Here is a 25,953-nt window from a genome sequence, read left to right on the forward strand (position 1 = left end):
GCTAGAAAGCCGTGGCTCTACGAATTCAAAGTAGTTCAGGATTGTAGTACTTACTGGGTCATAAAAAAAAAATCAAATTCGGGACTGATCTGCCTTAAAGTCTTTTTGGGTTATGACTTCAGAGGAACCATCCGCACAAATCTTCCTTCTCCAAACCAAGTAATGAGATATAGTCCGTAAATGCTAGATCGTTGATTTTATCCGTCAAAGCACGCATGTATTCATTTTATAGCCTTATATCAGCGTTTATCAACCTTTGTGCCGCGATAAATCTTTAATGGTTGCGTGATGGCGTGCAAAATCAAAAGCCTGTTGATAGAAATTACCATTGAAATTGATTCTTTTATATTTTTTTTTATAAACATAAATGTGACTCTCCTTTTGATTCTTTTGCAAGTGATTAAACTCCATCCCCAATCGAACGTCATTCCCACAAAGCCTTCACATCTCCTATGTAGAAAAAACTGAAGTAAAGCAATGCCTATTTTTTTCAGGCAGGTTTTACGTCCGACTAATGCATCTCCTGTGTAGATTTTTGAACTTTTTGTTGTATTCAGTACAAATATGAGTTACTAGCAAAGAAAACACTTCTTTCGGCAATTGTTAAAATCAAAATACATGTATTAATATTATTTAATATGTTATTAACTTGTAAATTATTTTTCCAATATAAATGCTATTAATTTGATTGGACTAAATTCAGCATTTTGTCAATAAAATCTCTTTATAAAACCACCCGGTAAGGGAAGATTGCCTAAGAGAAGCCCATGAAAGGCTCAGGAATATCTTGAACCCAGAATAGCCGCAGCTGAACTGAAACTGAGCCGACCAGGACACTTCCATTGTGATGAACGTACAAGGCTGTCTTAAGCCTGGTAACTTGTTAAAAGCCCGAACACAAGCCAATCTCCCGATGAAGGAATCCCCGACAGTGTACTGCTTGACACAGACTCTACTCCCTATCGCACTGCCCACAGTCTGTAAAGAGACTCCTAGCAAGAGCAGTAGCCATCACCTTCTTTGTCTTAAGAAATTTCCAGTGATTTAGAAAGGTTCCTCTACATAATGGGAAAATTGTTTCTAAGAAATGCCGAATTTTCTTCTAGCTTAAGAACTTTTTATCTAGAACTGTTGATAGTAAGATTAACCGCAATTTTAAAATACTTTTACATGTATTATCAATTTTACTGAATTTTATCCTTCTTTGTTTCAGATAACTGTATATTTGGGTAAACGAGACTTTGTTGACCATGTCACCCATGTAGATCCTATAGGTAATTTTAATTTATTGTTTTGAGCTTCAAAACCATTATGTGAGATTGGACCAGAGCAAATGTGTATATACTTATCTAAATAGAATGTTTAATGGTTAAAATCACAGCTGACCGCATTCTAATAGAAAAACAAGCATTAACATAATGCTATCCTTCTTTCATTACTAATTGAAAATTAGGGGTATATTCAGCATTAATGAACTCCAGCTAAATCTATATTTTGTTGCTATGGTAACCAAATTAAAATTCATTTAAGTACATGATGAACAATTTTAAGCTTTATTGCAACAGGGAATCTTTCTATAGTGGTGTGCAAATAATTTCATAACGTTTAGAGTTCGTCACGGTTACCTCTCCATACTACAGCTTGGTGGTGAGTATTGTGAGTGGGAGAATACCTCTATTGCGTAATGGGACTAATAATGTACCATTTTCCAACAATGGTGGTGTTGATCAACACTCATTCGTCTCAAGAGATTAAGACTTATGGTTTGGAAAGATTAGGTTTATCAGCTTTGGCCTGATCAAAAGAATGGTGGAGCAACAGTAATTGCTTGATTCGAACTTAAGGTTGCTCAATTCTGGGTCTGCATTTTCGTTCTAGATTCTCTTTAGTGTTGCTGTTGTTGCGTTTTCCTTTAAAGTAGAGGCACGCAGGGGGATCACAGGACTTATAATAGCGTAGAACTTATTCCCTTCCAAAGTTGAACGGCAGTAAAACTTATATTACATAGGAAACTGTCTAATCATTGGTCTTTTAATTGTTTTTTTTCCCGAAACTCACTGTACGAGTATATTCATCAGTAAAATCTTTATAACTAGGTTAGGCTCTTCGGGGAATATCTTCTCCGATGGAAAATCAATTATTTCTGTTCATCGTGAATGTCATAATCTTAGCATTTTGAATGGTAAACCGAACTGATCAAAAATGCATTTATTTCAACGCCAAATAAAAAGTACAATGCAATTATTGTATAAAAATACAATGAAAAAATAAAATGTATCATTAAACTGTGAACTGATACGAACTATCAAACTAAGATATTCTGTTTTACATATACGAGAATATAACAGAATGATGTAAGTCTACCAGGAAAATCCTTTTAATCTAGTTCTTCTTTAGTCTATAGTTTTGAAATATCTGCCACAGATAACACGCAATCTTTTCTATTTCGTGCTTCTCTATTTCTAAAGAACTTGTGTAAATTATCTAGTGCTATTTATCGTCGAGTGCATTGCTACTAATATGACTCCTTAACAAAAACTTACAGTTTAAAAAGTTAAGTATAAGGGTTGATTAAACGCCAAAAGGTACACAAATCAGCATGTACCCAACATTTCATTCAAGCTTAGTTGATATAATTTAAGTAATTTTGCTGCATTAACTTTTCCTTCACATTTTTTAGAATTTATTAGATGTCACAGACCCTTATGCTGGCCAGTTCGTTCATAATATTATTTGGTTATAATTATGATAAAATGTATATTATATCTTCGTTTTTAAATAGGTACTTTATTTTAACTCTATTCCAAATTATTCTTCTGATTTATCTTTAATATGCCCTTTATTCTGAAGTTGTACATATACATGCATGTTAAAGTAGAAAAAGACAAAGTTAGAGTCGGCTACTGTTTAAATTTGAATCACGGAGGATTTAAAACAATATTTCAGACTTGAATTCGTCTTACCGAAATATTCGTGAGCACAAATAACACACAGTTAATAACAAGTAGATTATTCAACAACAATTATTCATTTCTCAATTGTAATTTAATTTTACTTATAGTAAAATACTGGAATAATTAGCTGTCCTAAAAGTATGCAATACTTATTTATTTTATATTACATAACATATATATAACATTGTGAGAAGAACAGCTACATTGAGAGTGTGATTGAAGAAAACTATATTATTTGCGATAGAGCCAGATAATTATTACCTATTATTATAAATGTTTGACTACTACATAAAATAACAATTACTTTAATCGAAGAATGAACTTAAACCGACGATTTTTATTAAAAATAAAATAATCGAAATCATTGATGTATGTTGGTGTAAGCATTTTTTTAAAAAAGTTTTTAAATTTTGTAGCCTCGTAATTTTTTTTATTTTTTATAACGTTTTCTTTTTAACCTGTAATTAATAGTTTGATTATTATAGATTAATAGATATTAAAGTCAATCTACAGTGCTACTTGAACAAATATTTTGTAGATGAAAATGGCCAGCATAAGGGTCTGTGACATCTAATAAATTCTAAAAAATGTGAAGGAAAAGTTAATGCAGCAAAATTACTTAAATTATATCAACTAAGCTTGAATGAAATGTTGGGTACATGCTGATTTGTGTACCTTTTGGCGTTTAATCAACCCTTATACTTAACTTTTTAAACTGTAAGTTTTTGTTAAGGAGATTTTTGTACCTTTTGGATAGATTTTCATTTTTGTCTATTTTGCTAAGTTACATATCTGCTTTACTGTTTTTTTTAAATTTGGAATAAGCAATTCTATCATTATAACCTGATAAGGTGTTAAGTAGGAACCGTAACTACCACTGGAGAGATCTTTTTAAAGAATGATTATAGTTGCGGTCCCCAAACCATCCTCAACAACAATTTTTTTGAGAAAGCCTTTTTATATAAAATAGGAAGGTATTTGTACGTAAAAAGCAAATTTAAACTGCGATTTCAGACCTTCCTTTTAAGAGGAGTAAGAAAAATAAACGGGCGATTACAGTACTTCTCTCTAAAAGGCAAAGAGGCAAAGATTTTGAATCGAACGACAATTCATTAATGTAAATAGGTTCACCCATTGATAATTTTAACGATTGCAGTACTTCCTCTTAGTAGGTGTAAGAGCATGATGGCACTTCACAGCCATGTAGAGGAGCTTTAATCACTTCTTCGTGCTAAATTTTATCAAAATCGGACAAAGCGTTATAGAAATATTGGTAATAATAGTTTTAGAAACGGCCTTACTTGGGTGGGGCAAACTCCCCTCCATATGAGGCATAGCGACGAGACTTTTAAAGTGCAAATCTGTACAAAATTTCGATTCGAATGACACTTCATTCATGAAAATCAGTTCACGTGTCGATAATTTGAAACGATTGCTATACTTCCCCTTAACTAGTGTAAGAGCAGATCGTCGCTTTAATGTTACATAGGGGAGCCCTAACCCTATCATCCTACCAAATTTTATCAAAATCGGGCCAAGATTTACAGAGTAATTAGTAATAATAATTTTGGAGGGGGCCTTACATAAAGGGGGCTAACTCCTCTCCCATTCGATGTACAGGGTCGAGACCCCCAAAAGGCACATCTACATAAAATTCCGAATCGAATGACACCTCATTCATGAAAATCGGTTCACGCGTTTAGGCGCTACGTAGTTTACAAAAAAGGTAACAACAACAAGAAGAAGAAGAAGAAGAACAAGAACAACAACAATTTCTGAAAAAGCCGTTTTTGCTCATTTTCGGCAACTTTTTTCTCGAAATCTATTAGGTCTGGGTGGTTGCAAAAAAATTTCAGTTATAAAGGAGGGTTTGCTCTATATTTTAAAGAAAATTTGGGAATTTTATCTTTTATAGAAAAAGAGATAAAAATTGTCAAAGTTGGGTGTTTTTCAACGTTACACTTTTTCGTGCAGTTTTTGATGGTCAACCCTTATACAACTGTCCTACCGGACAGTTTTAATATAGGATTTAGAAGAGCCACACTCAGACACACTGGACGTTATTTATTTGGACGTAGAGGAGCGCACAACTCTGATGTATATTTCCAGTCTTGTTCTCTAAGCTTGCTTAATTGATATTGAGACCATAAGAATCTCGAAGAGATCAACAGAGAGATGAAGTTCTTTTAGAAGATCGACAAAAATTGGTAGTTAGTTAGCTCGTACTGTTGACCTGTTGCGTGGATAAATTTCTGAGACCCCCCTAACAAATGACAGTTCAGAGTTGCAGCGAATGCTAGTATGCAAAGGAATGAAAAAATCTTATTTTTACGAAGTGTTTGGACTTCATTTATGGATTTTTTTTTTGTGTAATAAATATCTGTTACCTGATTGGTTGTTTCTTTTATAGATGGCGTCGTGTTGATTGATCCAGACTACGTGAAAGAGAGAAAAGTATTTGGACATGTGTTAGCCGCTTTTAGATACGGTAGAGAAGATCTTGACGTATTAGGACTTACTTTTAGGAAAGATTTATATCTAGCTGCCGAGCAGATATATCCACCACAAGAGCTTCAAACGAAACGACCAGTTACCAGGTTACAGGTTAGATAGCTATTTATTGTTACTTTAAAACAAGTTTAGGCTATTTTTGTTCTTATTTTAGCATTTATTGGAAAAAAAAATTTGTTCTCTTTCTTTAGGAAAGGTTAATGAAAAAACTAGGTCCGAATGCATATCCATTTTATTTTGAACTACCACCTCATTGTCCGGCGTCCGTCACCTTACAACCAGCACCCGGTGATACTGGCAAACCTTGCGGCGTAGACTATGAGCTTAAAGCTTTTGTCGCTGAAGCACAAGACGATAAACCTCATAAAAGGTAAAGTTTGTTTACTTTTAGCTTATCTGAAAGAGATGTAAAGAGGTTTGCTACTTTCTTGCTTAAAATTTATGTAAAGGCACACTGTAATCGTGTATGTTGATATAAAATTATGGGTTTACAATTATTTTATGCTATGGAGCCGAGGAAAACCCGAAATCATAAGTGCCATGCTGGTGCAAGTGGCTTCATAACATTGTAAAGCTGCAATCGACTCACCTTAATATGGGAAATCTTTGTAGTGTACAATTATCCGCGAACATGCTTTTTTAGAAACCTTGGTCGTTCTTTTTTTGCTCATGAGTAATATCTTAAACCAGGTTTAAGGTTTTTAAGTAATAAGATTCATTTCTGATAGCTCTATAAGAGAGAGTAAGTAATCCTGCCACACTTACTCCCAGAATACTTACAAAAAAGGAATAAGAAAAGGAAATAGAAGAGGAAAAAGGAAACTCTAAAACAAATAAGATATTCTTTGTAGTTGAGTACCCTCAAAAAAATTATACTTCTCTAGTAGGGCGTTTTAGAAATAGTCTTCAATCTTTTGCAAGCAACATGGCTTCAAGCGAAGTAACCTTTCTTATTTGATTTCCTTAAAATATAAAGACTCCATCCCTAAGCATCAATGTATCGCGTTAGGTTCGTAGTTAATTATGCGAATGTATTTACTGGTTTATTTGTATGAGTGCGTTAGGCTAGATTCGTGAAAGCAAGGCCGGTTCTATCAGTCTGACGTCACATGAGTAAATATGGCTGTGCAATGATAATACATCAATGCCAAGGAAGAAAAAGAAAAGAAAAAATAATGAAGTAAGAGATTGACTCTGACGCTGCTAGTTTTGCTAAAGATGACAGGCCGCATTCGCTGGAGTCGTAACGATTGTCTGGATTTTATGAATGCAATAATCGAAACAGTTTTGAGTTCTCATGTACTTCATCATTTCTATAAAACTATTATTATGTCAGTAGGTTAATCTAAACTAGACTTCCACCGAGCCAAGGTTACATTGTGTTTAAATAAGCACTAGTAATCATACTTTATTTCATTTTGTGATGACAGTGTTTTGCACGGTATCTAGTTCATGGGCGAACGACTAAAGGGTTCTTAGTTAATTAGCACGGGAAAAATTCCTCAGACGTTTGTTACTATTGATCGTTTGTTGGTTGATACTGACCTTGTTGGTACTTGTAGCGATCTTTAAAGTCGAAAGTGAAATTCAATATTCCTAGAGGAACATACTCGTAATTCAAAAGTTTAATGATGAAGGAAAACAGAGATGGAGAACCCCCCCCCCCCAAAAAAAGATAAAAATATTTGCGTATTCCACCATTCAAATGAATTACATTAAATGTTATTTAGTATCTTATCTTCTCTTCAGTGTAAAGTTAGAATTAGGCAACAGTTTTCTGTGACTAATGATTTCTGTTTAAACTAGGAACTCTGTAAGACTGGCGATAAGGAAAATAATGTATGCCCCTTGTAAACAAGGTGAACAACCCTCCGTAGAAGTTAGCAAAGAATTCATGATGAGTCCTAACAAATTACATCTTGAAGCTTCACTCGACAAGGAGGTTGGTTGATTTATTCTATAATTTTTTAGTGTATCTAGGTGTAAAATGAAACTAAACTTAAAACAGATAGTGGTTAAGAAGATTATTGTGAATAGTCCTTTTTTAAAAAAAGTATATAACTTATAAATTAGTATGTGATAAAAGTAATAAATAATCCACACTTGATTTAGTTGTAAAAATAATGATGCACTTATAAATTATGCTATTTTTTAAATGAAATATTAGTTAATTACGATTTTGTAAGCTCGCGAAGACCCCTAGGAACTTCAATTTTATTTTTTTGTTTTCTCCCTAATTCATATTTGAAAATTATTAGTTAGTATTGAACCTTCACTGCTTAAATATTTAGTTAAAAAAAAATAAAAAAGTAATAACTCTTATAAAAACTCTGTAACATTACCACAAAAATAGATTTTTTAAAAAAACTATATTACAAGTATTTCTTTTTGATACTTAGCCGTTTTGATAAGAGTATTCATTCTTCAAATTTTGGAAAGAGAGTTATTTCCAGTGGGGAGGCCTCTTTCTTCTTGTTCGAGACACATACAAATTTGACGGACAACTTTTGCTCTTAAATTTAAAAGTTCTAGAGGCGTTGGTATCCCATTTCCCCAAGTGTTTTAATTCGGCGATGAAGTATCGCAAGAATTTGTCACGAATATGGATAGTAATTAATAAAAATTGTAAAAAAGCTCTTAGAATAACTCCGAAAAACAATCATATTCAATTCACCAGCCTAATATAAATTTCTCCATTCCGTAGACGAATAAATTTTATTTTAAACTTATTAAATATCCATCTCTTTTAATCCCATCAAGTGCTGTCGAAAAGCTGCAGTTTGCCAAAAAAAATCCAACTCATAGATTTCCTTCTAAAAATGAGTGTTGCCATATTTACATTGTTCTCTGGTAATTTTCCTTTGAACTGTGTCAACATAAACATTTCTTTTAAAGGTTAAATGTAAAAAAAGGTAAGAAAATGGCTTCAATACAAAATAATTCAGATAGAAAAAACGTCTTAACTAATTTCTCACAATAAGCAGTTAAGGGTTAAAACGTAAACGTATATTTCTATAAATGTATCGGGACGACACCTCCGCCACCAATGGTCAACATGGTCCTGTCTTAACTTACTTACTTGAAACAGCCTATTGTGGCCGTACTTACTGCTTTATATATATATATAAATAAAGCTTTATATATATATATATACAATATGAATCCAATGCACTAAATTCTAAGCTAATTAATCCCTTCTCTGTAATAACTTTAATATTTTTTTTAAGAAAATATACATCAAAGTAATGATATAATCTTTCCACAGCTGTATCATCATGGAGAGAGCATCGCTGTGAACGTTCATATTGCAAACAATTCTAACAGAACAGTTAAGAAAATCAAAGTCTCTGGTAAGTAATAATAAGTAAATAAAAACCTAGTATTTGGTAATTGTTATATATTTGGGGAAAAATTTTCTTTGTACATTACATTAACATGAGTAAATTTTTAGATTCATTGAATTGGAACATGTATTTTGGTACGGGTTCGATTCCCAGTCTCTTTGCCTTGGATTTTATTTAATAGTTGATATGAGAAATTTATAGTAAAATATGTTTGCTAGTCGCCTTCGTCTGCGTTCTAAAGAGGTAGTTGCACATAAAGCTTTCGCCAGATGAAATTGACATTACTTCACTTTTTTAGTTGTAAATTGGGTTAAAGATTTTAAAAATATGTGGGAGCGGGGTTTAAAAAATATCAGGTTCTTAGTATTCCTTTTTACAGTGCATAATTACTTTCTAACCAAGGTATATATGCAATTCTTTTCATATTGGTGGAGTGGTATGCCCCTTAATACGCAGGTGGCTGGCTTCTCGGATAAAGCTTGCCACTCTTTCATAGCTAGTGGTTTTAGAATAGTTAAGACTTTCATCAATCGACAGCCTCATTACTGACATCCATTTTTGATGCTGCATCTTCCCCATTTTATTTTCTATAAATATTGATGTGACTCTGTACCCCTTGTATGACAATATTTATTAGCAAGTTGATGTATTTCTTCTGTCACTTAATAAGCGATGAAGTTAGTACATCTTCCGTACTTAACAGACTCCAATGCCAGACAATCTGATTTGGAGTCGATAAATATGATGTTATTTTCGTGAAGAGTACTTATTTTTTGCAATATAGTAATCAGCTCCGCACTTAATATTAATATTTAGTTTTGGGTTTTTTTTTGCTACTTTTTGATATAGAAGCCTTTTTAAAACCTTCCCAATTAAGTTGATATGGTGTCATTAGACGAAGTTAGGCAAGGTAATAAGGTATGGTAGCAAACCTGGACTTTAGCTTATGTGAATCGTTCTTTTTGCCGAAAGAAGACTGAACTTAGTTGTTGTTAGGAAACAACGAACCACTGTACCCGATTGTGGGAAAAATATTTGGTACCAAATTCAATATAGAGAATTTAATGAGCTCGCAGTAGTTGTAAGAGAAATTTATAAATATATGAATCAATAAAATGCCAGTATAGGTGTTTACATTTTCTACGCAAGAGTGTTATTGAGAAAGTAATTCTTCTTTGTCAGAACAAACTTATTAAGAGCTAAAAATATTGTTAGTTATTTATTTTCTGAGTTGATCATAAGAATTCGAGTTGTTATTAATGAATAAAATATTTAATTTCCAGTACGGCAGTTCGCTGATATTTGTTTATTCTCTACTGCCCAATACAAGTGTACCGTAGCTGAAGCAGAGAGCGAGTAAGTCAATTTATTATTTTGAAAAAAACTAGTGAACAATATAGTAAGCCTTCTTAAATTTTGGAGCAGGAAGGGATTAGCTCAGTGGTTACCGTATACTGGATTCCCACGCGGAGATCCCGGGTTCGAATCCAGCTGCTAACCCTTTGATTTTCTCTTCCTAGGAGTTACTTAAAGCTCACTCTGGTCAATGTTGTTGCTGTAGCCAGTAACCTCAGATGTTGCCGAGCCTTATACTTTAATAATAATAAAAAAAAAAAGAGCTGTATTTACAGTGATGGTTTCACAGAATTGATGTGGTTATTGTTAATGTGAAATGATAGATTTATCGATTATTTCTTATATTGTAACATTTTGTATATTGGAAATGTAATCAGAGCCACATTTATCAATGGGCGCGAACAAAACTTTAATTTCTGAGTATTCTCGAATTAGGAGAACACCTTTTCTTTAAGGGAGTGTAACATTTTATTACATTTTTAGCAAATCACCCCATCCTTGCTTGAAGTTTGAATGTTATTAGATTATTACAAAACGAGCAAACAGCATATTTACCTCACGAGAATTCAAACTTTCAGCTGTTACTTATAACTAGCCCTTCTGTCCTCTTTGGAGTACATTGTCCTTTTTACAGTTCTAAGAGAGGAGTCAATGAAGCTGAGATGTTTTTTTTAAAAAAATATTAAAGCGAAGGTATTGAAACTGACTTTAATGCTTTGCGCCTACGTTCACTCGCTTCACTAGACAGTACTGAAGAAAGAATCGTGACCAAGCAGGTTCCCCCCCCCCCCCACTGAACCCACCTAAAACTAATGTTCTCAGATGAAAAGTTTCAAATCAAATTGATAAGCCTTCAAGTCCTCAAAATATCTTACGTACACACGTTCAAATGATACTCTCAAGAAAAGTGCAGACAACTCGAAACAGCCAGGTCTATATAGTCGCACTTGCCAATTCAATTCGGAACTTTGATCTGACATTCCATACTTTATAATTATTATGCAGGTAATTCACCAAACAATACACTAAAACGGTATTTAGAGAATATTTTTGGCTCATCCTAAGAACCCAGTTAAAATAAAATTTCTGAAAAAAAGTTACAAATAAACGTAATGAAGTTTATGTAGTAAGTTTTCTTCAGAATTCGTGTTCGTCCAAAATTCCTTATAGAATTTCTCCGAAAAAGTGTTTCAGATCGGAAGTTAAGACTATTTTATATGCATGGACATCAGAACAATAAAAATGAAATATACGCTTTAAAATGTTCATTTTAATTGTTAATTTTATTGTGTTGAAATGAACAAACGGTGGACACGAAGAGGTTTTGCCCTAAAATTGATAATGAGGCTCTGAAAGTGATTTTTGGTTTTAATATTTTTTAAAAAAAGGAAAACGAATGAGTAATCATGTTCTATTCCAAGAGAATATTAGTAAATTAGATAGATACCTATTTAAAGAAAAGATCATAAAGAAAGTTGTTTTTAGAAATGTTATTGTTCAACTCCAAATTGAACTGCTTCAGGCGTGAAGCACTTTAGAGATAAAGTGAATTACATTTTAAAACCACGAAAAATGTGATAAGCTCCGAACAACATTCTGAAGCTCGTAACATGGAAAGAGTCCATTTATATCTTCTCTCCTTTACCAAAGAGGGTCCAGAATGATTGATGGTAATACAAGTTAGAAGATCAACTGCTCTGCTCGCGAACAGGGGAGGATCAACTGATGTGCTGGCGCTTTCTAAATTTGATTGGATAAAGCATTCATTTGTGCTCTCTCTCTCTCTCTTTTCTAATCAATAGAAACTCCGACTATTGCTGGCCTCTAACATAATCTATCAGAGAATATCATAAACGTAGACTGGAATCGTAGACAGTGAAATTCGTTGCTCTAAATTGACGGCAAATTTAAGCACTCAAAATTACAAAAATATGCGTTGTACTTGCGAAAGACTGAAAAGGTAATAATAATTCGTTGACTTATTTACAAATATATTACGTTTAGTTCATATATACTAAATAAAAGCATATATAGTCTAAGCAAATTAATTTGAGGCAATATAGTTTAAACGAGCCGTAATGTTAGGTACCTATTGTTTTCGTTGAAGTATTTAATTTTGCCTTTCCTTCCAAATAAACATCAAGCAGCCAAATATGCTTAAAAAAATGCATTCTTTAAAGTAAGCTTACACAAAATTGTATTACAATAAATTGTAATAGTTAGTTTTATATGTTGTATGTAAGTTATGAGCTGTTAAGTATATATTTTGGAATAAGACAAGTACTGTAGCAAACTGTATCGTTAAATTAAGACATAGGTCTGATTGTATAGATTCCCAAAAACCAAGAAGAGTTTTAAAAGTTCATTAGTTCATTTTGCTGTGAGTGCAGCTAAATATTTAGGAAAAAATTGTTTATTTTTAATCAGAATTTTGAAAAATTACTGTACAAAAAAAAGAAGAATCAGGAGGATAAAAGAAATTGACTATTTTTTCTAACCTAGTAGGAGAATAGTTGCACCAGGATTACAAAGTCTTGTTTTCTCTCTAAAGAAAGCGTTGCAAGTTCGATTGCCGAGATTGGTTAGAATCTCCATTTTGGGCGTTATTATCTGCAGAACTACTTCACCGCAGAGGGATAGCTTAGATAAAATTAGGATAAGTTAAACTAGCTAGTACATTTCAAAGGTGTTATAAATAATTTGTTAACGTGTGGAAACATGTTTTTATTTTAATGCCCATTTTTCAATGTAAAAGAATGTTTTCAATGATTAACACAAAACGTTACTTAAATGTTCAACTCTAAACTTGCAAAACTTCATATTATCTTCTACTTTATTTATTTTTTATTTAATTTTTTGTGAAGTTTTATTTAATTTTTTCATTCTTTATTATTTAAGAAATTATAACTTGTTATTAAGAGATTCTGGATAAAGCTAGTGTATAACACAGGGTAGGATGCCCAGTTGGTCCTGGATTCACCCTGTCCAAGGTGTTCACCGTCAGGCCAACATTGCAGGATAATAAGGATAAGCGAGGCCTTGCACTGGATGGACAATTAAAACATGAAGATACAAATCTAGCATCTTCTACTATGTGAGTCGCCAAGATGGTCGTAACTGGCCAGAAAATTGTTGGATGGAGGGGAGAATATTAACTACCATCTTAAACTTTTTCTTCAATAATTAACATAACATTAACTATATACCTTTTTTTTTTGTTTGTTTTTATAAATGAAAGAATTAAGATTTCAAGTATTATGTTGAAAATTTGCAGGAATTTTTTTAAAGTTAATTTTTGAAGCTCCTAGGTTTCCTGAGCCCCAAGTGGAAAACTCTAGAACTCGCTTCTTATAAATAAATTGTTTACATTCACTGTATTATGTACTATTACTGTACTACACTCTAATGATGTTCACATTTGGATGAGTACAATATACTTATCGTGAATGAACCTTCTCTATTAATACCAAATGCGTATTCTGTGATCCTGTTCAAAAGTTTCACTAAAATGTCATTCAATATTCATTTATACTCATTAACATAAACTAATTAATAAATTTAATCTTCAATTTATTAGAGCAAGGGGTGGGTGGGTCCTCTATATGCTGCAGTTAAAAAGAGGCTTATTGTCCCTATCAGTATTTTTTTTGCCATTCACCTCCTCTGGTTTCTGCTTCTTCTTCTTTCATAGTCTGGAGCAGTACTCTCTCTTGGTCAGAGAGAGGTTAATCACTCTGTGCTCTGTATCCAACAACCGCCTAAGGTGCCCCTCACACATTTTGGTCCACATTTTAAAAAAATCAGTTTTAAAACTGATCTCTGATACCTCTTCGTGGCAATCACCAAAGTCCTGGCAATGAAGGTAGAAACTGAAAAGCTACTTCTCGCCTACGGGATGCTTATTAATTATACAGAATTTGTGATTACATGATGCAGTTAGGCATTTCATTTTATCTATAAACTGTAAGTTCCAATTTTTTCCCCGAAGATGTAGCCTGGGAGATTCTTTATCAGGTGCTTCATGAAGAAATTAAAAAGGACTTGATTTTTTTTTTCAAGTATATCCTTGAAATCAAGTTAAGACATCTAGTCTGTAGAGATAACTATGTTCAAAAATTCAACTAGACTGTTAAAAACAATTTGAAGAAAAATTTCGAAGATGGTAAAGTAATGGTAGTGAGATTTTTGATTTTGTTTTGTTCAAATGGTGTTATTACTAACCACTTCTTCTATAGTTTTTTTTTCAACAGGAAAAATCTGCATGATTTGGGTTTCATTTGTTATTTCTTTTTGTATATTTATGTACATATATTTACATACGTCGGTGATGGTTGAACGCAAAATTATTTGGTTGTCCCCCCTTCTGCGGAGGTATCGTATTATAGTTTTGTTAAAGGTAATAGTTTAGCATGTGTAACACTGTGACCGTTTAGTGTGCTAAATTTTTTGTGTAGTTTCTAAACACTTTTGTCTGTTTTTGGTGATGGTGTGTGGCTTGTTAGGGAAGGTTGTCCAATTGGACCAGGGTTCACTCTGTCCAAAGTATTCTCTCTAACACCACTACTGGCCAATAATAAGGATAAATGGGGCTTAGCACTGGATGGACAACTGAAACACGAAGACACCAATCTTGCATCGTCCACTTTGTGAGTATAGTAGCAGTTCTATGCATGTTCCGGCGCTACCTAAACCTTGCATGATTGTTCTTGTCCATTTATTTACCTCAGTTATCAATAAGTATGTTATTATTATCGGATTGTACACCGCTCATTTATTAAAGTTTCTCTTCAGTTTAAGTTGAAAATTATTAATAGGTAATTGATTTAAAATATTAACAGCCGAAAGAACTTAACCGATATATTCATTTCTTCTGGAGTTTCTTGTGATTCTTTGACATTAGAGCAACGCCATAAGTATTAAGAGAGGAGTTGATATAGATATTGTTGAGATTTTTTCCATTAAAAGGCGTGACTATACCGCCTCGGTTAGCTTTCAGATTATAGGCGGTCAGTTTTTTGTTCTCTGCAGCATAGTTCTTCTTGAATTAGTCGGCTCTTTAGTGTTCATTGTTTGAAGTTCAAAAACTGCTTGAAGTTCAAAAACAAAGCTTTCAATATGTATGAAAGAAGTAATGGTCCAGCGTAGGCTGTTAAATACTTTACAGACAATTACGTTATTTTTTATCTTATTGTTACAAGATTCATAAATTTTATTTTTGTATATAGTTCGTAATATCTTCTTTTTTAAATTTAAATCATCAAGTTAGTTTCAGAAAATCTTAGTAGTCTTATCTTTATTCCTCTTTCTATAAGCGTGTTGGCATCTTGTGCAAATCACCATCCAGCCAGAATATTTATTAAATTTTATTGTTAGTAAGAAAATCCCGTATTAAGAAATGTTTTTGCCCACTATAATAACATGCTTCAACACATAAGGTTGGTGATGCAAACTGTTTAGGTAATTAAATATGTTTCCGCTGGTAACATAAGGTTTAATGACGAGCCCGGACTCCTGGGGTTTACCCAATAAATGCTACTTATCTGTATCTGTAAGTACCAATAGCGTAAACACACGCTTCAAGTTCTTATTGTGAGTGTTAGGGTCTACATAGATATTATATTCAATCAGCCACATCAGGATAGATTTACTAGTATTTTTATTTTCTCTTAATGTTCCCGGATTTCTGTATTGAATTTTCTACGTTTTGAAATCCCTTTGAATCCGATATTTTTCTTTTTAGCAAAACAAAATTGTGGTTTGCGGTATTTTTCTTTTTAAACTGAAAGGGGTTAATCGAATTCTTACTGGGAAATTGCTCCTAGATTTTTATAAAAATTATGTATATGATGTACATTACATTTAAATAGAACTTCTGTTAGAAATATTACTACGAAAATGCTTATTAGCACCTTCTGGTAGAGGGAGAATGAAAGGCTTACCTCTCACGTATCCTTCCAGGGTAATGTAATTTCTTATCACCTATATAGTAGTCAATGTAATTGCTAAAATTCTAAACTTGAAGAAAAAAATCCGCAATCTAATGTGGTAATTTGCTATAAAATAAATTATAAATACTATAATTTAAAACGTTATTTGTAGAGAAAAATCTTATATTAAACTTACATAATAGGGTAATGAACTAAAAATAGCACTTTAAACTTTTCTCTTGTGTAATTAAAATAAAATTAATTCGGAAACAATTTGAAGGACTTTTTTTTTATCAATTTTCAACCTTTATTTTATTAATCCCTTGTTCATAATTTCCTTATTTTGCTATTTACAGAGTTGCCGATCCATCGCAGAGAGAAAATTTGGGCATTATTGTCCAGTACAAGGTGAAAGTAAAGCTATGTTTAGGAGCACTTGGAGGGTTTGTAACTTTATATTTATTATTTGTATTTTTCTTTTTGTTTAAGTAAATTATTTAAAGTAAATCTTGATTATTTAATTTCAGTGATCTGGTTGCGGAACTTCCCTTTATATTGATGCATCCAAAACCAGAAGAAGAACCAACGCTTGCCGTCTGTCAGCCAGATTCACAATCTTCTACAAACCAAGACAATGTGCCCGTAGATACAAATCTTATTCAATTGGACACGTCAGTAAAAATTAGTTATTTCTTTAACTTAAGAGTATAAAATCTAAAGTAACTTAAAGTTAGTTGATTATTGAATGGCTGGAGTGATTTTTTAATGTTTTGAAGTATTCTCTTTCGCTGTAAAATTTCTTTTAAAAGATTTTTGTAGTAAAATTAGTCATCCAGGCCGAATTTGTGAATGAATATTCAGATAGGAGCAACTTCTATTCTGTGTCCATTACTTTCAAATGTTTAATCTCGAACTGCCACCAGCGATAAACTCTTTTCTTTTTTTAGCGTCTCACTGAGTAGAACATCTCAAACACTAAGTTTAAGACTCTGTTTCAGTAACCATGAATAAAGTGTGAAATAGTTTTTAGAGATTTTTTTACAAAAATTATTGCTAGAAAGATTTCTCAACTTACTATTGAAAACAGAAGCGAACCTTAATGAAAATGTCTCCTTGAATTTTCGGTTATATTATTTGTTTTTATTTAGTTTTTTTACTTTCAAGTGAGTGTTTAAGGTTTCAAAAAATATTTCAATGCTTTAAAATAATTTTCTATTTTATTTTTTAAGTATAATAATACAATTATAATAATACAGTAATTTTTAGACCCGCTGTTTTTCCATTAATTTGTCGATATTTGAATCCGACAATCCAAAGTCAGCCAGTCAATAATCGCCTCATTGAGTTATTTGAAATGACACATTCTAGTTTTGTTAATTTAACTGAAATCATAAAAACACAAAATATGAAGAAACAAGCATAGAATGTTACTTAATTTTTATTCGATCTTTGCTTGGATTTCGTCAACTTTCTAATTTTATGAATTTATTTAAAAGAAAATAGCCAATAATAACAGTGATTAAAGCAAAAAAATCAATTAAATTTCTTAAAAGTAAAAAATCTACAAAATTAATTTAAATAATTCTATGGCAACGAGCAAAAGTAAATGCGTATGCTATCTAGCGGCGACTGCTAGAACTAGTTTTGCAGTAATTAACTCTTATTAGTTCCAGCAGTTACCGCTAGATAGAATAGGCATCTTTTAAAACCTGTTTATTAGTAGTATCTCTTATGTTTTGATGGTAGACGTTATTAGAATGTATCTAAATCGTTGAAGAATTTATCTTGAACGTCTATTTAAGTAATTAAATCACATAGAAATTTCTCAGGACTGTACAAATATTCTAAAACAAATTATAAAATGTGTTCCATTCATTTAGTGAGTATAGTTCATTGTTAGTGATCAGCTCACAGGTCATGGCTTTGTAAAATGCGATTTTTAGACTTTTTTTTTTATCGTCTAAGCTTTCTTTAAGAACTTAGAAGAAAAATCCTTATCTAGTCACTTTTAAATATAAATATAGCTTCATCATTATCTTATTTATCATCTTAATCATGATGTAATTTACTAGACTGTAACAAGTGATATTTAATAGAGTTTCAGTTCTTCAGAGCTTTGTTATTTTGTTCCTAAGTATTTGTTTATTTTGTTTTTAATTTTTATTTTATATTTTTAAAGGAACATACTCATCCAGGTAATCCCAATAATAGAATAAATAAAATTAGGTATTTTAGGTTTATAGTAGAGCATGGTTTCTATTTAGAGATTTTCTCTATCTGGACATCTTTAAATCTCTTGGTCGGTCAATTGAGAGAGTCCACCTTTTGAAGTCCAACTGAGAAAGTATCAGTTGCTGCCAATGAACCCACTGATTATGGTGCTGACTTTCTTAAATTATGTTATTTATTATTTTTTAGGGAAGACAATTTCAGCGGTGGAGATGTTGACGATGATATTATATTCGAAGACTTTGCACGTCTCAGACTTAAGGCAGGCGAAAGTGAAGCTTAAGAAGACAAGTAATAATAAATATTTGAGGGTTTATTTTTCCAATTGGATTTTAAATAATCTAAAAACAGAAGAGAATATAAGATGACACCTGATAAAGTATATCCAAAATACCTTCTTTAGATATTGGGTATTCTGAATTTTGTCTGCACCCCGCACGATATTTTTCAATGGCAATATCCTCACAGTTAGTATTTGCGGGGTGAAATGTTTTTATAAGATTATGTAAGAGAATAAGGAAAAAGTAAAACTGAAATAATTGTATTAATGCGATCAAATAGGCCCTTTCGATATTGTGTAAAGGCCATTTTTCTTTTCTTTTTTTTTGTATTTTGTATATAATTTATATATATAAATATATTTAATATATGTAATACTTATTTGGTTTTTGCATTCCATTTATTTTTTGTTTTCGAATTGTTTACTATATCGCCCGTTGTCACTTCCACGCTTTATTCTAGTCCCCCTGAAATAGATGTGAATGTTTATATTATTGTCGTGTTATTTAAATAATTTTAACATTTAATGTATTAAAGGAAAGGAAAGAAATTACAGGTTTATATAAATAATTGCACCATTATTCATTCCTAAATATTGAAAGTATATTAGCAACTGACATTTTTTTTATAATATGTATGTATACATGTAAGTATATACAAGTAATAAAAAAGAACAGTTGTGAGTTGCTTTCCTTGGACGTTTTTGTGTAATTTAATGATTGTATCATAAAAAGATCCAAAGATATTTATATATTTAAAAATACTTATATATTAACAAAAGAACAAACAACTGAAGCCTTCCAAAGTAAAAAAAGAAATATATATATACCTTTTTCTTTCTTTCTACTATTGCTGGTTTTTTTTTATAAACTCGAAACACGTTTCTTGGTGAATCCAGTTCTTTGTCAAGTTCTTTTTAATGAAATTGCACAACCACAAATAAGGATCAACTTATGTTTAAAATTGTTCAACAGGGTTAGGTTACCCCTTAAATAGTAATCTAATTTTTTCCCCCCTTTTTTGTTACCACCTTTTGTTTTTCCTAGCTTTCCAAATTTCCTTTTTGAACCCCTGTTTATTATTTTAAAAAATTGTTGAGTATTTCTATGCACAAAAACTAAATTTATATTAAACAGTGTTCAATGTTAAAACGTGTGTAGTGAAATTAAAAAGAAAAGGAAAAAGTTTATAATGATAGAACACATTAGGTTTTTTAGAAAAATAAAATAATATTAAATAAAAAATAGTATATGTTAATCTGTTGTAATACTCTATTTATTTGTAATTTTTCTTTTGGGGGAAAGAGTCCAGTTTTTTATATATGTATTCCTAAATTATGATTTTTTTAAATTGAAAATATGAAAATTATCTATCAATAAATATTAAATGGTTAATAAAAATTCAAAATGTATATCTGGGAATATAACATCTCTTTCTTTTTTTTTTTTCCAATGAATGTTATTTTATGGAATAATCTATTAATGGACTCTTATTTGGGTATCTCTATAGCATAAGAAATTTTTATAAAATATATACATATATGTATAAATATATATACATGTATAAAATAACGATGTATTCAGTGTTAATGAAGGAAAAACAAAAACAAAGTTTTAATTATGTCTTTTCCTAGTTACTTTCTTCTTACTTCTAGGAGGAAGAGGAAGTGATCTTGTTGAAGTTTTTTAATTTGAGTTTTCATGAAAGTATTTTGAGAGCTCATAAAAATTTAGACACATGATTTTTTTAGCCAAAACGGAACTGCTAATGGGAATCCAATACTTCAAATAGCGAGGAATCGGTCCAGAACAGAAAACGAACACCTCCCTCTTTTTGCTAAAGTTTCGACAAATTTATTTGTCTTCTTCAAACAGTTTTATTTTTATTCTATACCGATTCCTGGCTATTTGAAACCCTAATACATACACCTATGGACATCATAGAAAGAATACAATTACACAAAAATAAAGCCATTCAAAAAACATAATTTATTAACAAAATTCATTATAACTTGGGCATGCTATCACTCCGCTTCAAACCAATAGGCAGCAATCTTTAAATGTAAAACGGAACGTTATAGTTCAAAAAATAAAATAAAAACGTGAGTATATCAGCATGTTGCTTCTTATTTACTGTTAAAGGTTTTCCATATTTTAATATTTACGCTTTATTTATTAAGTAACATCACATGATGTCAATATTTAATTTTATAATAATTTTTCAATTGTACTATACAATATTTCCTTATACAAATGAACTTATTACAACTCATTCTTTTGTGCCTACGAAAAGCGCGCCTCCTCATGTAAAATACAATTCTAAAACATTACCTACATGACAAAAATACAATATGTGACACAAGACATTTTATTTTTATTAATTTTATTTCACTATTTTTCAAGAAATATATTGCAGTTCACAAAAATTTTAAACATCACAATACTGGGTGGTAACACCATATGTTATCTTGTAACCACGAATGTTGTTAACGCTCAGTCAGCAAATGTGGTGCGAGTTGGATACATGGTGGAAGTCAAGTTACCAGCATATATTTAAATAAATTTAAACAGATTAATTATCGTTGATGAAGGGATGAACTTCCAAAGCCTGTAAAGGATACAACAACCTATGATAAACAAAAATACTACTTACAGCATTTTACATTCAGGTAATGACAAATAAATATAAATGCTAAGTGATAATTCTAAAGGAGCCTGTTTTGAAATATCATTAAAAAAAATAATTCTTTTTTTTCTTACATACTTTTCAAATAAAAGGGCCTTTAGTGAAGTTATTTTTTTACTTGTTTACATTTGTTTTTATTACTTTGAAAACATATTACTGTGGTTTCCATTGTTTTCGTCACAAAGATAGTTCTCCCTTTTTTTAATATTAATAATATACTGAAATGTCTTCGTTCACAATGCTTCGAAAAAATTCGTTAATGCAGTTCATACCAATGCAGATTCTAGTAGGCAGTATAGTTTTTATAATAAGTTACTGTATATTTAGTCATTACAGTACAATAAAGAAAGAGCCATAAGTTTCGTTGAACAGTCAGCTGAACACTATTGTGGTAGAAAGTGCAGTCAATGGGCGTTCTTTTTTTATCCACTGTTTTCAAACAATTTGCCATGTTGCACCTTTCATCTGGAAATGATTACCTCTATGGGTATTTAACGTGCAGCATCACACCGATAATGTTAAATGAAATGATCCTTATCAAGTCTGTTTTGGAGTATCAAGAAATCAAGGTAAGCAACTTACTCTCTGCTGTGTCATATTGTTCTTCAGTTAGTCCTGTCTACGATATCACACGTTCTCAGTGTTACAACATAAACAAAAACCTTTTTTTCTGGTAAATAATGGCAAAGTCAAACACCCCACTTCAATATGAAATACAACTCCAACTTTAGAATTTTAAAGCATTACAAAAACACTAACCCTTTAATAAGAAGGTTTCATTCAATTTTATTTAATTTTCTGTACAAAAAGTTTTATGATTTATCAACTCTTCGAATAACACTCATTTAAGACCATGTAACCTTTCTCACTTAGCCAGCAATTGTAGTACGAGATGGGAACATCATTTAAGTTGAAATGCATCGTTTCGATCCAAATTAAACATTTTCGTAGAAAATTGAATACAGAATGGTTTAATTATATTGTTGCGCACTTGAACTGCTTGATAAAAGATTTCCTTGCATACAAAAATTCTCCGATTTTTATAAGATATAAATATTCAGTTAAAATTATAGATGTAGCTTTCTTTATAAATTTCCAGTGCTTTCTTTAATCCATGGGCTTTTCTAAGTCTTTGCAGATTTGCAGCTCAGTAAGACTTAGCTTTCATGTGAAATGATTATCTCTTCTTCTTTACATCCTGCTGTATGATGGTAAACATTAGGTAGTGTTCATCCATGCTGTTCTGGAGAATGAAGAAGTCAAAGAAAGATTTAAGTAGATACCTACCAGTTGGCCTGTGGAAATGTTCAAGTAATCTTTACCATTTTTCAGTATGTTCAAAGTATTACCTTTGAAACTGAAACCTTTTTTATGATTATGAATCTTTCGCTTTGAATCGGAACACGTAATGTTTCGACTTTCATAGAAGAAAGATTAAAGTTGGAAATTTGTAATATTTTAAGAATTTAAAAATTTTATTTCATTTTTTAGACAAATCTAATTGACAATAAAATAAAGTATTTTTTAACATTTAATTCGATTTTATTGTCAAAAGCTTTAAGTTGTTAAAGATTAATTTTTTCGTACATGCCAACCCCTTTAGGTTTTTTCCAACCACGTTCATTTATTTTATAACAGAATTACTTGTGGTTAGTCTGTCTTTTTCCGATAAATGAACTTTCTTATTTTTTTTTTTTAAGAAAATTGAAATCAAAATGGTTTAATTTTCTTGAAAGAAGGTTTAGTTTTACAAAAATCCTATGTAATACGATAGTGTGGATTAAATTTGTATTATCTACTGCTGCTTTAATTTACTATTTTTTCCTTTTATCCAGTGCTTTCTTCCTTGGACTTCATCGATACTTTGTCAATTTGCAGTCCCGTTAAGCTCAGCTTTCACCTAAAGTGATTATTTAATGGGTATATCTATACTTCCAGCTGTACGACTGTAAATGTGAGGTGATTCACATCCATTCTATTTAAGCAACTAAGCAACCTACACTCCATTTGTGCAATTGTTCTACAGGTAATTTTATCTACTATTTAATACGTTCAAGGTAATTAAACAAAAAACTACATTTTTTTAAATATCTCTGCCTTTGAATCTGAAAAGGAAGTTTAATATTTTTTATTGAATGAAGGTTTTCATTTGAATTAAAAATTCATCATCAAAAAAGCATATTTTCTCGTATCATTTTCTAATCATATAAAACTATTTTTAGTTGAGCTAATAATCAAGGAAATATACTTACTCTGTGCTGTGTAGGATGATTCTTCAGGTAATCTTATCTATTATTTCACACTTCCTAAGTATTTTAAAATTAAAAATATTAAATAAAAGAGAATATTAATTAGTAAATTATGTGTGATATTGTCTCTCTAATAAATAATAAGCGTGTTTTTTAAAAAATATATTTTATTTTCGTTGATGAAAAGGTTGTAAGTTCGTAAAAAGTTATACGATGTACATATCCATACTTTAGTTTGATTGCAGTTACATCTATTTCATTTTGATGAATACTTTATTAACTGTTATAGATGTTTTTATTAATTTAAGATAAGTTTGATTATTTTGTTGTCTAAATAGCTTGCCGAAATGAGCACAATGGCTGGGACTTCAGTCAAGAGCTTTCTTATCTTTGTTCAGTGCTTAGCCTGGTTACAAAATAGTAATGCTCATATTTTATCAGGAAATGATTACCTCTTCGGGCTCTTCATGTACATCCAACTAATCAAGTTATATTAGCTTATTCTTATCAAGTGTATTTTGGAGTATAAAAAAAAGAAGTCAAGGAAATATACTTACACTCTGCTGTGTAGGATGATTCTTCAGGTAATCTTATCTATTATTTCACACTTTCTAAGTATTTTAACAAACTAAAACCTTTTTTTCTCATAAATAATCTTTCCCTTTTTAATCTGAATGTTTCAATTTTTGAAAAAAATTTAAATATTGGCGAATTCTGTAGCATTTTCAATCAAATAAAAGCATTGTTCAGCTAGATTAAACTTTCTCAAAATTAATCATTTTATGTGATCTATTTTTTAAAAATAAGTTCCCTTAAAACACAATTTTATTAGAAAGTGGTAATATTCAAGTATATAAAAATTACATTAAATTTTTTTAAACAATACACCCAATAGAAAATAACATCGTATTGTATTTTTTTGAAATAATACATTTATATTATTAAAAAAAAGGTTTAAGTTCTTTTAATATTTATTTTATCTAAATTTACATATGAACTCTGTATTTTTATTCATCAAATAAAACTATTATTCACCCAACAGTATTATTTCTGTTTTCAATCAATCAATAAAAATGGTTTATTTTGGTTGTAAAAGATTAAATGAACTAATGATTGAAATTTATGGCAATGGGTGTAACTTCACTAGAACAAGTTTGGTACAAAAGTAAAATTACAACGTAAGAGTAGTTTAAGTTCAAATAATTTACTTTCAAAATGTTATATAATGCAACGAGTTCTTTCTAAAAGACTGATCTGTTTAAAATATTTCAACTTTAATCTTTATTTTAAATTTTGTAATTTATTTCTTCCATTCCTGGATAAAAATATATCATTTAAAAAAAACTATTTTTATTTGTAGTATTTTGAATAGAAAGTTTATTCATTCAAGATTAACTTGATCAACTTAATTACGATGATTTTAAAATTGAAAACAGCCAATACTAGGAGTACTACCTGCAATACTGTCCATCAAATGAAGTTAAAATGAAAAAGACGTTGAGAAAGCATCCAATGAAAATGTACAAACAACTTTTGTCATAAATCAATTACTAAAAAGTGTATTATTTAGTTGTAATAGTAATATGGATATTTATATGATGATCAAAATAATTATACAAATTTTTTACTATTGTGCAAAAAAAAAATGTATTTAGGAGCAGAAAAAAAAAACCTTAATTTTATTAAAAAAGTATTTATTGGCGTACCTATTTTTTTACATACATTAATATTCTATTCGAGTACATAAATACACATGTTAATTAATAAAATACAAAAGAAAAGATTAAAAGAAGAAAAAAACAAAAATTAAAAAGAAAAACGTAAAATAACAAATTAGTTCCAGAAAAATCCATCAGAAACCACCACTTATCAGGCAAGTAAAGATTTAGATCCATGTTTCACCACCAGGTAGCACCGCAAGACCTCTATATTTATTGTCCAAGGATTTAAACTCGTTATTGAGTACGTCATTTAATACAAAAGTGTTTCCTTTGTGAACTATGACAACCTATAAAATAATTACACAGTTAGTTTAATGAGAAAGTAGTTAAGTAGGCTAAATTGGAATGATCTTTTATATAAGTGTTAGATCCGTGAACTCTTGCCTCTTCTTACCGTCCGAGAACCTAACTGAGCGTTAAGTTCAAAGTAATTACTCAATTATTTATCCCTTTTGCGATCATGAAGCCTTAATTATTCTGTAAACATAGTTTCAGAATCAATTTTATTAAGTAAGTATTAGTATTATTATTATTATCTATTGATATAGCAGAAGAAATTAATTGAATTGAATGAACTTACCAGACATTGATTTTTTAAAGGTGAACTGTTTGATTGAAGATTTCTATGAATTAAAAAAAAAAAAAAATCTAACTTAACGTAAATTTGGTATCTAACGTACGTTTAAATGACGCACCAT

General features: G+C 30.7%; 1 protein-coding gene and 1 long non-coding RNA gene across 13 annotated transcripts in view; both read left to right on the top strand.

Annotated features, from left to right (window-relative positions):
• Positions 1-20,210, top strand: part of krz (beta-arrestin protein kurtz) — a 246,672-nt gene extending 226,462 nt beyond the window's left edge. For 9 of the 12 annotated variants that reach the window (XM_074136111.1, XM_074136106.1, XM_074136112.1 and 6 more), the window contains 11 exons: positions 1,214-1,274; positions 5,365-5,558; positions 5,657-5,835; positions 7,272-7,407; positions 8,731-8,815; positions 10,093-10,165; positions 13,116-13,259; positions 14,668-14,811; positions 16,449-16,535; positions 16,620-16,763; positions 18,511-20,210. In XM_074136111.1, coding sequence (XP_073992212.1) covers positions 1,214-1,274; positions 5,365-5,558; positions 5,657-5,835; positions 7,272-7,407; positions 8,731-8,815; positions 10,093-10,165; positions 13,116-13,259; positions 14,668-14,811; positions 16,449-16,535; positions 16,620-16,763; positions 18,511-18,604 — 1,341 coding nt within the window. In that variant the 3' untranslated portion in view covers positions 18,605-20,210. The remainder of the gene's footprint in view (positions 1-1,213; positions 1,275-5,364; positions 5,559-5,656; positions 5,836-7,271; positions 7,408-8,730; positions 8,816-10,092; positions 10,166-13,115; positions 13,260-14,667; positions 14,812-16,448; positions 16,536-16,619; positions 16,764-18,510) is intronic. The other 3 variants (XM_074136117.1, XM_074136116.1, XM_074136118.1) reach the window with 3 other exon arrangements.
• A 1,295-nt stretch (positions 20,211-21,505) lies between these two features.
• Positions 21,506-25,227, top strand: LOC141458347 (uncharacterized). Its single transcript, XR_012460892.1, has 6 exons — positions 21,506-21,854; positions 22,424-22,616; positions 23,121-23,311; positions 23,508-23,564; positions 23,873-24,118; positions 24,895-25,227. It is a non-coding gene; the product is annotated as an uncharacterized lncRNA (long non-coding RNA).
• The last annotated feature ends 726 nt before the right edge of the window (positions 25,228-25,953 follow it).

This window comes from Rhodnius prolixus, unplaced genomic scaffold (assembly GCF_049639745.1).
Source record: "Rhodnius prolixus isolate KJV_2025 unplaced genomic scaffold, Rpr scaffold_5, whole genome shotgun sequence".
NCBI lineage: Eukaryota > Metazoa > Arthropoda > Insecta > Hemiptera > Reduviidae > Rhodnius > Rhodnius prolixus.